The 12,880-nt window shown below is 49.4% G+C and overlaps 1 protein-coding gene across 2 annotated transcripts; it reads left to right on the top strand.

The window, feature by feature from the left end:
• Positions 1-1,535: 1,535 nt before the first annotated feature.
• NPPB (natriuretic peptide B) lies at positions 1,536-3,000 on the top strand. 2 transcript variants are annotated; one of them, XM_086342626.1, is made up of 3 exons: positions 1,536-1,712; positions 2,029-2,275; positions 2,809-3,000. In XM_086342626.1, the coding sequence occupies exons 1-3, from the start codon at positions 1,629-1,631 to the stop codon at positions 2,823-2,825; spliced, it is 348 nt and encodes a 115-aa protein (XP_086198752.1). In that variant the 5' UTR covers positions 1,536-1,628; the 3' UTR covers positions 2,826-3,000. The 2 variants fall into 2 exon arrangements, with proteins under 2 accessions (XP_086198752.1, XP_086198751.1); XM_086342625.1 differs by having other exon boundaries at positions 1,536-1,754.
• The last annotated feature ends 9,880 nt before the right edge of the window (positions 3,001-12,880 follow it).

Raw genomic sequence — 12,880 nt, 5'->3', positions numbered from 1 at the left:
TATATGGAATATAGCTAATATTTTATAACTTTAAATGGAGTATAATCTATAAAAATATTGAATCACTATGTTATACACCTGAAACTAAGTAAATCAATTGTACCTTGATTAAAGTAAAAAAATCAATTTTGCTGTAAAAAATAAAAGAAAAAAAGTACATTAACTTTTCTGAGCTCAGTTTCCTTATCCACAAAAGTGAAGGTGCTGTTTTTCAGGCAAGATTTGCTTAGTGGTCCCAGCTTCTGCCCCTTTCTCCATTTTTGTCACAACACCGTTCCTTTCCTGAACAACCCTTCTCCCTCATCCCGATGCTTGCCAACACAAGTTATCTGGAAGGGGAGGTGACATCAGTCATGCACACTTTACGGGGGATTTAATCTGCTGTTTCTCTTCCCAGGGCCATTTTCCCCTTGGAGCCCCTTTTGCTATCACAGGCAGGAGGCCCAGACCTGCAAATTGCAGACCAGATCTGCAAATGGGAATGAGATCCTGGACAACCAGTTGAAGGAGGCACTGCAGAAGACACTCCTTCACACCCATAGTGTCCCATAAATAGATAACCATCTTGCAATCATCCCTGCTTTTTCCGTTATGTTGACTTGGTGGGGGAGAGGAGGTGTTGGCACCTGGAGGAGATGTGATAGAAGGCATTCCTGAATGACTTCATCTCTGGGCTTTGCCTCTCAAAATTCCTGTCAAATCAGCTCTACCCTTTAAGGGACGGAAGAAGGGTCAGCATTCCAGAAGTTCCTTGTCATACCCAGACTTTTAATCAGGTGACACTGGAGAATTAGCATCCTAGTGCAGGAGGACGTGAGAGGGCGGGGAGGGGGTCTCAGGCGTCTCTTGGCTCCTGCCCCGTGCTTGTCTTTCTGGCAAGACGGGAGTTGAGGAGAGCAAGAACTCTTGCGTTGGTGGCTCAGCGTGATCAGAACCACGGACAGCGGTCAGCGCGCCCGGGGGACCGGCGGTCTGGCGCAGGGCAGAGTTGCAGGCTTGCGCGCTTTCAGGCGGGGTGCCGAGTTCCAGGCGGGGAGCGAAGACGCGCTGCAGCGATGGGGTGTTGGCTGGGGCTGTTCTTTGTGAGTCACCTCGTGCGCCCGGCATTTGCGTCGAGTCTCTGATCGCTGGGGTTCTCTCTGCTCAATCCAGGAATGGGGGTGGGGAGGAAAGAAAAAAATCCACGCTAATGCCCCCGGAGGTTTCGCAGGAAAGGAAGCAGAGAGAGACGAAGGACCTATTGGTGTCTACTCCTCCCTGCCTACGCCCCCACTCCCGCATCCCACCCCTCCAACCGCCCCCCCCCCCGCCCCCCACCCAGGGCACGCGTTCCAGCTCCCGGTCAGGTCCATTTCTATACAAGGCCTGCTCTCCCCAGCCTCCACCCCCTCGGCGCGGAGAGGTGCATTCCCCCGCCCTGAGCTCAGCGGGTCGGGCCGGAATGCGGCCGATAAATCAGAGATAACCCAGAGAGGCAGGGCCGGCCCGGCTCCCAGGACCAGGAATAAAAGGCCGCTGTTGCCCAAGGATCCGGGAGAGCGCCCACCGGGCTCTTTGAGAAGGTGAGACGTGAAGCGCAACCCAGCGAAGCAGCCGCGGCCGCAACCTCTATCCGCTCCGCCAGCAACATGGACCCCCAGACGGCGCTGTCCCGGGCGCTTCTGCTTCTCCTCTTCTTGCACCTGTCGCTGCTAGGATGTCGTTCGCACCCGGTGGGTGGCCCCGGCCCGGTCTCGGAACTACCTGGGTTACAGGTGAGCGCTGCTGAACTGCGTAAACCCGGTTCGCCAGGAGGGCGCGGACAGCAGCAACTAACGGGTCCCCATCCACGCCCCTACTTACATCCCAAGAGGTCCCCACCCTCCCTAGGGAATTAGTGATATGAGAATCAGAAAGGGAATCAGAAAATGGCGAGACCGGGTGCGGGAAGCCAGTACTCAGCGCGGTTGGATCGCTTTGGCGCCGTCGAGGGCGGCTGGGCCCAGGTGCGGGTTTCTGAAGCTCTGGCTCCCCCACCGTGCATTGCAGGAGCTGCTGGACCGTCTACGGGACAGGGTCTCGGAGCTGCAGGCGGAGCAGCTGCGCGTGGAGCCCCTCCAGCAGGGCCAGGGCCTGGAAGAAACCTGGGATTCCCCGGCGGCAGCCCCCGCGGGGTTCCTCGGGCCCCACCACAGCATCCTCCGGGCCCTGCGGGGCCCCAAGATGATGCGCGACTCTGGCTGCTTTGGACGGAGGCTGGACCGTATCGGCTCCCTCAGCGGCCTGGGCTGCAACGGTGAGCACCTATCCCCATTCCAACTGCACATCATTAGAGCCACTTCTGGGTCCGATGTCTCAGGAGACCAAATTTTGAACAAAGAACATCACTCTTCTTTGCTGGCAGTCCTCAGGGCCAAGGCATGCCTTTCTGGGAATATTAAATTTGGACAACATTCATTATCATGTCTGGGAGCCCCTTCTATCCACCTCCTGCCTCTGACTGAAAGGGGCAGAATCACCTTAGGATGTAATTCAGTCACTATTCAGCAGGCCCTCCTTGGAGCAGAGAATAGTTAACATTTTTCCTCCTGGTTTCCCCTGAACTGTCTAAAGCTGTGAAGGCAGAGGGGAAGGTCACCAGGGGGGATGGTAATCCCCGGTTTACAAGGAGGAAGGGGAGGTCCAGGGAGATGGGTTAGTCCAAAGTCCCAAACATGCAGATGAACTGAAGAGGGGGGTGGCAGGGGTGGCACAGGGTGAGGGCAAGCTCAGATCCTGCCTGTCTCCCACCTCAAAGTCATCATCACCCTCTCTTTCCCCCCCCCACAGTGCTGAGGAGGTACTAAGAGGAGGTCCTGGCTGCAGATATGGCTGCATCTGATTCTCCATCAACCCCTGATCCCCTTGGAAGCAACTCCTATTTATTTTTATTTATTTATTTATTTGGTTGTTTTATATAAGATGGTTCTTCTCTTTGGACACAAATTTTCCATGATGAAATAAAGTCAGTATTATAGCTTTTTCCTTTTGAAATTCATTTGTCTCAGTGTTTAAAAAAAATAATGCATCATTTAAAAACAACAACAACAACAAAAAACCCTGTGTTTTCTTGCAAGTCCCAAAGGTGTCCATTTAATGGTGGGGTGGGGACACAGCTTCAAGGGCTGATGATCAAGCAGTTGGTGGGAGGGGGACTACTTTTCTTGAAAGATTTTCTTGTTTGGAAATATCTCTAAACACTCAGACACTTGAGACACTTTCCAGAAACTACTTTTGAAAGCCTGACAGTTTCTCCGTGGGAGCTGAATAGACCCTGATGTATTCCTGCTGCATGAGGGTGTGTGGCAGGGTATTTGCCCCTTGACAATAGCCTTCCTTCTGCCTAGAATTCTGTGACTGAAGGCACTCTCCGTATATTTGTTGTTTCCAGAAGCTCTCAGAGATCGAGGGCAGTGTGTGTGTGTGTGTGTGTGTATCAGAGAGAGAGAGAGAGAGAGAGACAGGGATGCTGGCTCATTTGCATTCCTGATGAGTGAGTTCTCCCTCCTGCCTCCAACCTCAGGTTCAGGCCTTCAATTCCTGATGTCATCCTGGAAAGGTGACTTCAAAACCCTGAGTTTAATAGCATTTTCATTTTCTGAGCCCACAAGCATAGAAGTGCCTGAAAGAGGCCCAGCATTTCAGAGTGCCCTTCCCTTGGGGTCCCACATTTTTACTTCCTCTCTGCCCTAGAGAGGAAAGATTTTTATTCTAAGGCAGGAAAAGAGACAAGCCCCAGAACCCTACTGTGCTGCCTTAATCAGCTGGGAGTCCTGGTAGGGGGTCACTTCCCTCTCCTCTCAGGATGCCCCTCCCCCTGCATCTTGGGTTCCAGGCATCCCACGTCATGTGATGGAACTTGCTCTTGCTTTCAGCCTATGCAGTTTCTTTTGCCAAGAATGCCTTTTATGGTACCAGCTCAGCAGGAGGACAGGACTATAAGTATCTCCATTTTATGGACGAGAAAACTGAGACCAAGAAAAGGGAAGCATCTTACATAAAAGCATACAGCTGCTAAGTTCCAGAGCTAGAATTTGAGCAGGGATCCTTGTGAATCTGGAGCCTGTACTCTTTCCCTGAGCTCCAGACCTTTAACTGCACTCATGACTTTCCTGCTGTCCTCATCTGATGTTTCTTTGAGTGAGGGGGAACCAGAATTGGTGGATCTTTGTGTTATTTCTCATTTTAACCCAGTTTGCATCTGAGGTGATAGGTATCTAATGAGTTTAAAGTTTTGAAAATAAGGTTTTAGGGCCAATTTATTCTCAAAACAAAACAAAAAACCCGTGAGTCATCTTTGCCTAATTGTTTTGGCCCTGGGTGGTAATGAGTAATTAGCATAATTAACATTTATAAAGGACTTATAATGTCCAGGCACAGTTCCATGAACTCATATCAGCCCTCACAACAGCATGCAGGAAGAACTCTTATTATTGTTCATTTTACAAATTGAGGCACAAAAAGGTAATATATCTTGCTCAGGGTCTCTCAGTTGGTAAAGTGGCAGAGCCAGGATTCAAGCCCACACAGGCTGGCCCAACATCCATACACCTAATCACTGACCAATCCATCCCTTCCCAGGCCAGTGAATTAGGCTTGCTGGTGGGATGGATGGTCCCCTCGTAATAGCATCAGTCAGTTCAACATCTGGGGCCAGTGCCTGTTGTCAACTTCCCTCCCCTGCTCAGGTGATGAAGACAGATTCCTCCCAGAACACCCACTTTACAAACCCAGCCAGCACTTCAGAAGTCTTCCAGGTAAGTCCAGTTCTTCCATAAATAGGGCTCAGGTGATAAGAGTCTGTGCATGATACAGACACATCTGTTACTTGAGGCTTTTCACCCAAGCCACGGTCCAGGAAAAAGGACTCTAAAACAAACCGAAGAGCCAAATGTGACTTCTGGAGGGTGGGGAGTTGGTGGTCTGATGTACCCAGCGGAATGACATCTCAGCAAGCTCCTCCTGTTTGATGTTTGTGGGCAGTGAAATGGCACATGAACTGTCTAAGGATGCCCTTTAAAACCAGCCCTCCCTGACCTGTGGCCCTGGCCCTTCAAACACGTCCCCATGGAGCTACAGCCATGGCCTTAATCTCCCTGACTTACCTATGATCAACCTTGTCCTCCAAAGAAGCTGCTAGATAATGTATCTCCATGGATGCTTGTCACTGTAACCTACCCAGAAAAACATGGTGAACACAGACCCATGCTTCACAGCCCACAGCTTTGCTGCTGAAAGGAGCTTCAGTAGAGGGTGGGCCTGCTCTGCTGGGTCTCCAGTGTTAAAGCTATTGAATGAAGTCAGGACAGAGTTGGACCTGAATTCTTCATCTCTTGTCACTGATTTTACACTCCCCTCTCCATCCTTTTTGGGGAAGCTTTGACCTTCTTGAGAATGATTTGTGGCAAAAAAGTGCATCTCCCCCCACCTCCACAGAACCAGGTCTAAGCACGAAGTCATGAACTTGGCCATTTGTCTTGTTTATGTTGCAGTTCTCAGCTGTCTATCTTTGTAGAATTTTTCATGAAATCAGTGCATTTCCACTAAGAGGCCTGTCTCTCTCATGGAATGAAGAGCCAGGCCTCATGGAACTGTGTGGGCATTCTATAGCATTTCAGCCCTGGGACAGTGGCTCCCACTCTCTTGCCCCTAGTATTGTGTCTCTGACACTGCCAAACACAATCCTTTCCCTCACAGTGCACAACAGCCCTGCTTCCATCTGGAAGTATCCCACTTTCCTGCCCCAGGACTTTCTCTGGCAGCCAGAGCCCACTTCCTGGGGGCAGGCAGGAATCTGGGAAATTGACATGGACCAGGAGCAGCACTCAACCCATACCAAGTAGTGCCTTCGGTTCACAGGCAGTGTGCATCTTTTACTGGTCCCCAGATTTCTCTGCAGGGGATGGGGATTAAGTTTCAGCTGCCCATGGTGATCACTAAACCCCTCTCCCTGGTCACTTCCCCAGTCTCCTGCCAATATTTCCTGGGATTGTCTCCAAAATAAACTACTTTGCTTGAATACATGTCTCAGGCTCAGGAGAACCCAAACTAAGACACTCCCAAATGAGTAAACCTTCTTCCAGGGCTCCCCACCCTTGATGACTTCAGCCCTTGGAATCTTCCTTGACTCCCTTCTTTGACTGGACCACCCAGGCAGGTACCATGTCCATTCCTCCTTCTTTCCCTCACCACTCATGCCCATATTGGTACACCAGCTTCCTAACTGGCCCCCCCTGTTCCAGGCTTTCTACTTGGTTCTTCCTGCATCAGGGGGACAGAGCAGAACCATCATGCCTTAGCCAGAGGGAGACTCCTCCTCTCTGTGAGGCCCCCAAGGAGGGCATGTATTCCTTGGAGGGCATACACCCAGATATGTCCATGGGTGGTGTGCTGGAGTGGGGGTGGTGAATCAGGTCACTGCGGAGGAAATTAAGATGAGGTCATCCTGGAGTAGGGTGGGCTCCTGATTCAGTATAAGTGAGTGACTGTTAGCTACTCAGTTGCGTCTGACTCTTTGTGACCCCATGGACTGTCATCCACCATTCTCCTCTGTCCAAGGAATTCTCCAGGCAAGGATACTGGGGTGGGTTGCCATTGCCTTCTCCAGGGGATCTTCCAGATCCAGGGATGGAACCTGGGTCTCCTGCATTGCAGGCAGATTCTTTATAGTCTGAGCCACCAGCGAAGCCCAATTCAGTCTGACTGGTGTCCTTACAAGAAAAAAAGAAAGAAACCCAAGAAGGAAGAGATGACGATCAGAGAGATGCATCTGTAACCAAGGAATGCCAAAGGCTGCTGGCAGCTACCAGAAGCTTCAAGAGACAAGGAAGGATCCTACCTTACAGGTTTTAGAGGGAACATGGCCCTGCTGACTCTTCGATTTTGGACTCTAGCCTTCAGAACTGTGAGACAATACAGTCCAGTTGTTTTAAGATACCCAGTTTGTAGTACTTTGTAACAGCACCCCAAAGGATCCGATGCAGTGCCCTCATCCTTTTCTTTCCTCACAGACTGTTCCAAGATGCTGGGCCCCATGAAATTCTCTGGAGATGTGCACCATGAACAACCAACCAACAACCAACCAACACACTGACCAACCAATAACCAACCAACCTACCACTAAATTGTTTTCTCAAAGCTGTGACCAACTTGGTAACATATCACTGTGTATTTGCTCTTTCTCTTTCCTTACCTGTGGTGGGCAGCCTCTGAGATGGTCTGCAGTGATGCTCATCCCCTAGTATTCATGCCCTTGGTAATCACCTCCCTCTGAGTATGGGCTGGACTTAGTGACTCACTTCTAATGAACAGAGGACAACAAAAATGATGGGATACCACTTCCAAGATTAGGTTACAAAAAGATGGCGGTTTTCTCTCTACCTAAAAGAAGTCAGCTGCATCTCTATGGAGAAGTCCATGTCATTAGGAAACGACATCTCCAGGCAACAGTCAGTGAGGACCCAAGGTTTGCCAAAAGACACATGATTGACCTTGAAAACAGGTCCCCAGCCAAGCCTTGAAATGACCATAGCCCTGGCCAACATCTTAACTGTAGCCAGTGCAAGCTCTGAGAAAGTTGGTACCCAGTTAAGCAGAGCCAGATCCCTGGTCCACAGAAACTGTTAGATAATAGATATGTGTTGATTAAAGTTGCTTAGGTAGGGACTTCCCTGATGGTCCACTGATTAAGAATCCGTCTGCCAATGCAGGGGACACAGGTTCTGTCCCTGGTCTGGGAACTAAGATCCCACATGCTGAGGGGAACTAAACCTGTGGTGCCACAACTACTGAGCCCTCGCACTGCAACTACTGAAGCCCACACACCTTAGAGCCCATACTCTGCAACAAGAGAAGCCACTGCAATGAGAAACAAGCATACCATAACCAGAGAGTAGACCCCACTCACTAGAGTGAAGCAACTAGAGAAAGCCCGTGCACACCAACAAAGAGCCATTGCAGCTGGAAAAACAAAAGGTTGCTAAGAGGTGGGTAATTTGTCATGCAGCCATAGTTGACTAATTCTTCCCTTTTCCCCTCACTCTTATTTCACTTGAAGTAGAAGCCCCAAAAGCTTTAGCAAATACACTTGCCTTGGGCCTTTTCCCCTGGGCAACCTGCCCCCAAATTCCAGTTTCAGTGACCTCCAGTTTGCACCAAAGAAACAGAACATTATTTTCAAAGTCTAAAGCAATCATTCCTAAATACGGACCAGTGTCCTACCGATTTCTCCCAACCGGGGCTTCTGCTTTAGGCTCTTTAGGTCTGACAGAGTCATGCCAGGAATGTGATGGGTTTTTCACACCAGTTCTGCACAGGTGTAACATCTCTGGGGACTCGTGGCTCCCTGAAGCGGCCCACAGCATCCCCCTGGAGGATCATGAAACCAAACTCAGCTAGAGACGAGATGCCCCAATTCTGGATTCTCCCAGCCATTTGCAACCCTCATTCCATCATATGACTAAGACGACTTCTTTCCAGTGATAAGGAAATAAAGGCTTTTGATTTTTCAGCTAGTGGAAGAGGTGGGGGTGGGGGGTGGATCTGATCTCCTGTGTCTTTTGCTTTTCACTCCCACAGGCTGGCTTCTAAACACCCCATTAAATATTAACTCTTTCACACACATATCCTGAAGTGGATCAGGGGCATGGAAAGAAAGAGAAAGTGTACGTCAAGTCATTTTCCATTTCAGGCTCAAATCAAAGGCTTTCATAGCACTGGGGTAATGAGTATATTGGGGACTCTCTGTTTTCCCTGGGCTCTGTTAGTGCAGGAGGTGGTGTTCTGTACAAAGTCCTCAGGGCAGAAACTAAGTATTCTTTTCTTGCCACCCACCTTCTGCCAAAAAAAAAAAAAAAAAAAACACAAACAAAAACAGAGACAAAAGAAGAAACTCAAAAAATGACACTTGTGCCCCTACTCCAGATTCACTCTGGAAGGGGAAAAGTTTTAATAATAAAAGTAAACTGAAAAAAGTTCTAAATTCTTCTTCTGGAAACTTGCATGGGACTTTCACTTTTCCTTGAGCCACTGACAGACTTCAGAAGAGGCGCTGGATGCAAGAGCAGCATCAGCCCTCAGAGGCTAAGCCACAGCAGAGGCCACCCACCATGGTGCCCTTCCGGAAGTCTTGCCTGCATCAAAAGCCTATCTCAAAGGACATCTCCAGGAGACAGCCTGTGTGACGCACACTCAAGGAGCATCAGTTCCCCCAGGGTGGCTGCTCACTGAATCCTCTGCTAATAATAACCCTGCTACCCGAGCAATTAAGCTGTGAGCTCATTCTAGGATACGTTAGGATATGGTGGTTCTTGGCCTCCCGAGATACATATGTGCAGAAAGTCTCCTTGAAGGTCAAAAGTCAAGGGATACCAGGCCATAATGGGTCTTGCTTCTTTCCTCCCAGACGCCTCCCTACTCAGAATTGCACTCATTTTGGATTTGAAGTTGAGTTTGGCCAATCCAAATTAGTAAAGGGGTTTGCTTTCTCCTTTAGAATAAAGCTACCCTGGATGTCTCTCGTGTCCTCTGGACACGTACTGCCCTGATACCCTGTCCTCTTGCTGTGTAACAGCCTCTCCATCTGAGCAGCCAAGGACTAAGCATAGGTGGAAGAGGGTCTGGCTAGGACAGAGCTGTCATTCCATTTGCAATTCCTGAAGTTCTAGAGGGTAGATTGAAACAAGTTAGGTGTGTAAATAGGTCACGGTAAGGCAGGAGATAGATGGGCTCCAGTTTAGGCATTCAAAGCTAGCTTCCTGTTTACATTTCATGGGGCAAGAAAAAGGGGGCTTCAGGCTGGACCTGTACAACTAGCATCCTGTTTACATTGCCTGAGACAGGACATAGGTGGGCTCCAGGTTAGGCACTTTCCAGGTGGCTCAGTGGGAAAAGAATCCACCTGACAATGCAGGAGACGCAGGAGACACAGGTTTGATCCTCGGGTTGGGAAGATCCCCTGGAGAAGGAAATGGCAACCCACTCCAATATTCTTGCCTGGAAAATTCCATGGACAGAGGAGCCTGGTGGGCTACAGGCCATGGGGTCACAAATAAAGCCCCAGAGATGCATGCAATTTGACTGCTTGGGGCTGCAATGCAGGGTTCTCATCCCTTCAGTGCAGTGTTTCCCCTCTGGACTTGATTGAGCACACATGCACTCTCTCACTCCTGTTTACCCTCGGAAATGAAAGTAACAATAGAAACAGGGTAAATAGCCAGGCTTCGTCTCTTATGCACACCTTAAGATAACAATCATGGCAAGAACAGAAAAGGGCTAAACCTTGTTTGAGTGAAGGGTCAAAAAATCACATATTCCCCCTCCTTGGGGCAAGGGAGACACTACACAAGTGCAGAAAGTCTCCCTGGGGGTCAAAAGTCAGGGGATGCCAGGCCATAATGAGTCTTGCTTCTTTCCTCCCAGATGTCTTTGTGTTGAAATCTATTTGGTTGGGAGGGGAGGGTCTTGAGACAAAGTAGCCAGGAGGGGCAAAACAAGACTATTGGCCAGAGGGGAGACAAAGACGCAGAAAACTGGCCCTTTATAACGATTTAAACTTTCCAAAGGTGTGACTCTGGAGACAGCTCTCACAGAGTTCGCCCATGCGTCTTTCTGCAAGCACTCTGCCTTTCCAATAAACATTTTACTTTTCTCTTTACCTTCTACCTCCTCATCAGAATTCCTTCTTATCTCAGTAGGCAAGGACTGGGGATTTAGGCCCTAGCTGCTGGCCTCTCTGGTCTAACGGTTAGGATTCTTGGTCAGGGAACTAAGGTCTGGATTCCAGCTCACTACTGCTGCTTACTGCAAGATACCACTTGCTGCTGTGTGCGTCCAAAATTAATGGGGCTTGGGTATGCTGATTTCCCGAGACAGTCCACATACTCACAGACTTGCCAAGCATGCAAAGCTACAGCCCCAGGACAGGGGGACGGCAGGAGGTGCTCAGAGGCAATCTAAAGGACTGGGACTAGGGCAGTGTTTAATCAGGAACTGAGACTAAAGGGATTGTTAAGGAAACTTTGTGCTAAGAAGCAGCAGTATCTGAGAAGTGGGCTGAAATTACAGGCTTTGGCGTCAGATCTGGGGTTCATGTCCTGATCCTGCTGAGTGACACTGGGCAAGTGACAGATGCTCTCAGGCTCAGTTCTGTCCCTCTGTGAATGGGGACAAAACCCACCTCCTGGGGCTTGTGATGAAAATGGAAGAATCCACATAAAGCTCTCAGCACCATGTCTCGCATATTTCAACCAAACAATAAAGATAACCATTATGAATATCATGCAGTTATATGGCAGTTCACACTTCTGATCAGTTCAGTCGCTCAGTCGTGTCTGACTCTTTGTGACCCCATGGACTGCAGCACACCAGACTTCCCTGTCCATCACCAACTCCCGGAGCTTGCTCAAACTCATGTCCTTTGAGTCAGTGATGCCATCCAACCATCTCATCCTCTGTTGTCCCCTTCTCCTCCTGACTCAATCTTTTGCAGCATCAGGGTCTTTTCCAATGAGTCAGTTCACCCTTCAAAATGCATTTATACAGTAACAGTTCTTTTAAGGCTCACAGATGAGGAAAAGAAGGCTACAAAGATGCATGCAATTTAACTGCTTTGGGCTGCAATGGAGGGTTCTCATCCCTTCAGTGTAGTGTTCCCCCTCTGGGTACATTGCATTGAAGAGTGTATAGCGTTGGGTCTGGCACTTAGTAAATGGAGGCCAGTGCTGTACATTTTCTCCAGTGGTTATGTATGGATGTGAGAGTTGGACCAGAAAGAAGGCTGAGCACCAAAGAATGGATGTTTTCAAATTGTGGTGCTGGAGAAGACTTGAGAGTCCCTTGGACTGCAGAGATCAAACCAGTGAATTCTAAAGGAAGTCAACCTTTAATATTCATTGGAAGGACTGATGCTGAAACTGAAGCTCTAATACTTCAACCACCTGATGGGAAGAGCTGACTCATTGGAAAAGGCCCTGATGCTGGGAAAGATTGAGGGCAAAAGGAGAAGGGGGCAGCCTCTGAAGAGATGGGTAAGATGGCTCAATGGACAAGAGTTTGAGCAAACTCCAGGAAATGGTGGAAAACAGGAAAACCTGGCATGCTGCAGTCCATGGGGTCACAGAGTTGGACACAACTTAGCAACTGAACAAATGAACAACAACAACAACCAAAAGAGGCCATTCATTGCAGATAGAGAGGCTCACTGCCTGGTGTTTCTCTTTGGGGGGCCAGGAAAACAGAGACCTTGATGGCTCATTGCTTGCTGGGCCTTAGAGAAGGACATGAAAGACCTTAAAGGAAACTGCATGGGTCACAGCTGCCTCCATCAGCCAACCTCACCTTGGGAGTGTTCCTAGGAAGGTGCGAGGTGTTACAAACTTCACATCCGAGTGTGAGTTTCTAGAAGCAGCAAGCTTCCATAAATGAAAATATCAGCATCCTTCTAGAGTCAAGTTCCCCCCACACCTTTGAGGGAACCATGCAGTGAAGGAGGGCAGGCTCTGCACAGGAATGATCGTGTTCCCAAAACTTGTCTTGTGTTTCTTTTGGGGAGTGGAGTTCTTGGGACATTGGTCCCATTTGGTTCCGGCTGACTTAGGACTCTAGAAAACTACTTTTTCTTCACCTGGACACTGAGAGGGACAGTCAGGGGTGGGGGAAGCCCTGCGGAGGGAGAGGTCTGCTCTCGCCACTGCTGATGAGTCAGGTGTGAGGCCAGCGCCAGCATCTGGACTAATTTGTCCTGAGCCGAGCAGCCGGCTGCCTGCCACATCCTCCCCTCCCGCCCTTATTTGGAGCCCTGACAGCTGAGCGGCAAACCAACAGGGGAGCTGGGCGCCCGCCAACCGTCACCCTCTGCTTCCCC

The sequence above is a fragment of the Bos grunniens genome, chromosome 16, assembly GCF_055505025.1.
Source record: "Bos grunniens cultivar Pamir isolate PY7600 chromosome 16, Bosgru_T2T1.0, whole genome shotgun sequence".
Taxonomy (NCBI): domain Eukaryota; kingdom Metazoa; phylum Chordata; class Mammalia; order Artiodactyla; family Bovidae; genus Bos; species Bos grunniens.
The sequence above is the reverse complement of the archived record's forward strand: the minus strand, read 5'-3'. Positions and strand labels throughout refer to the sequence as shown.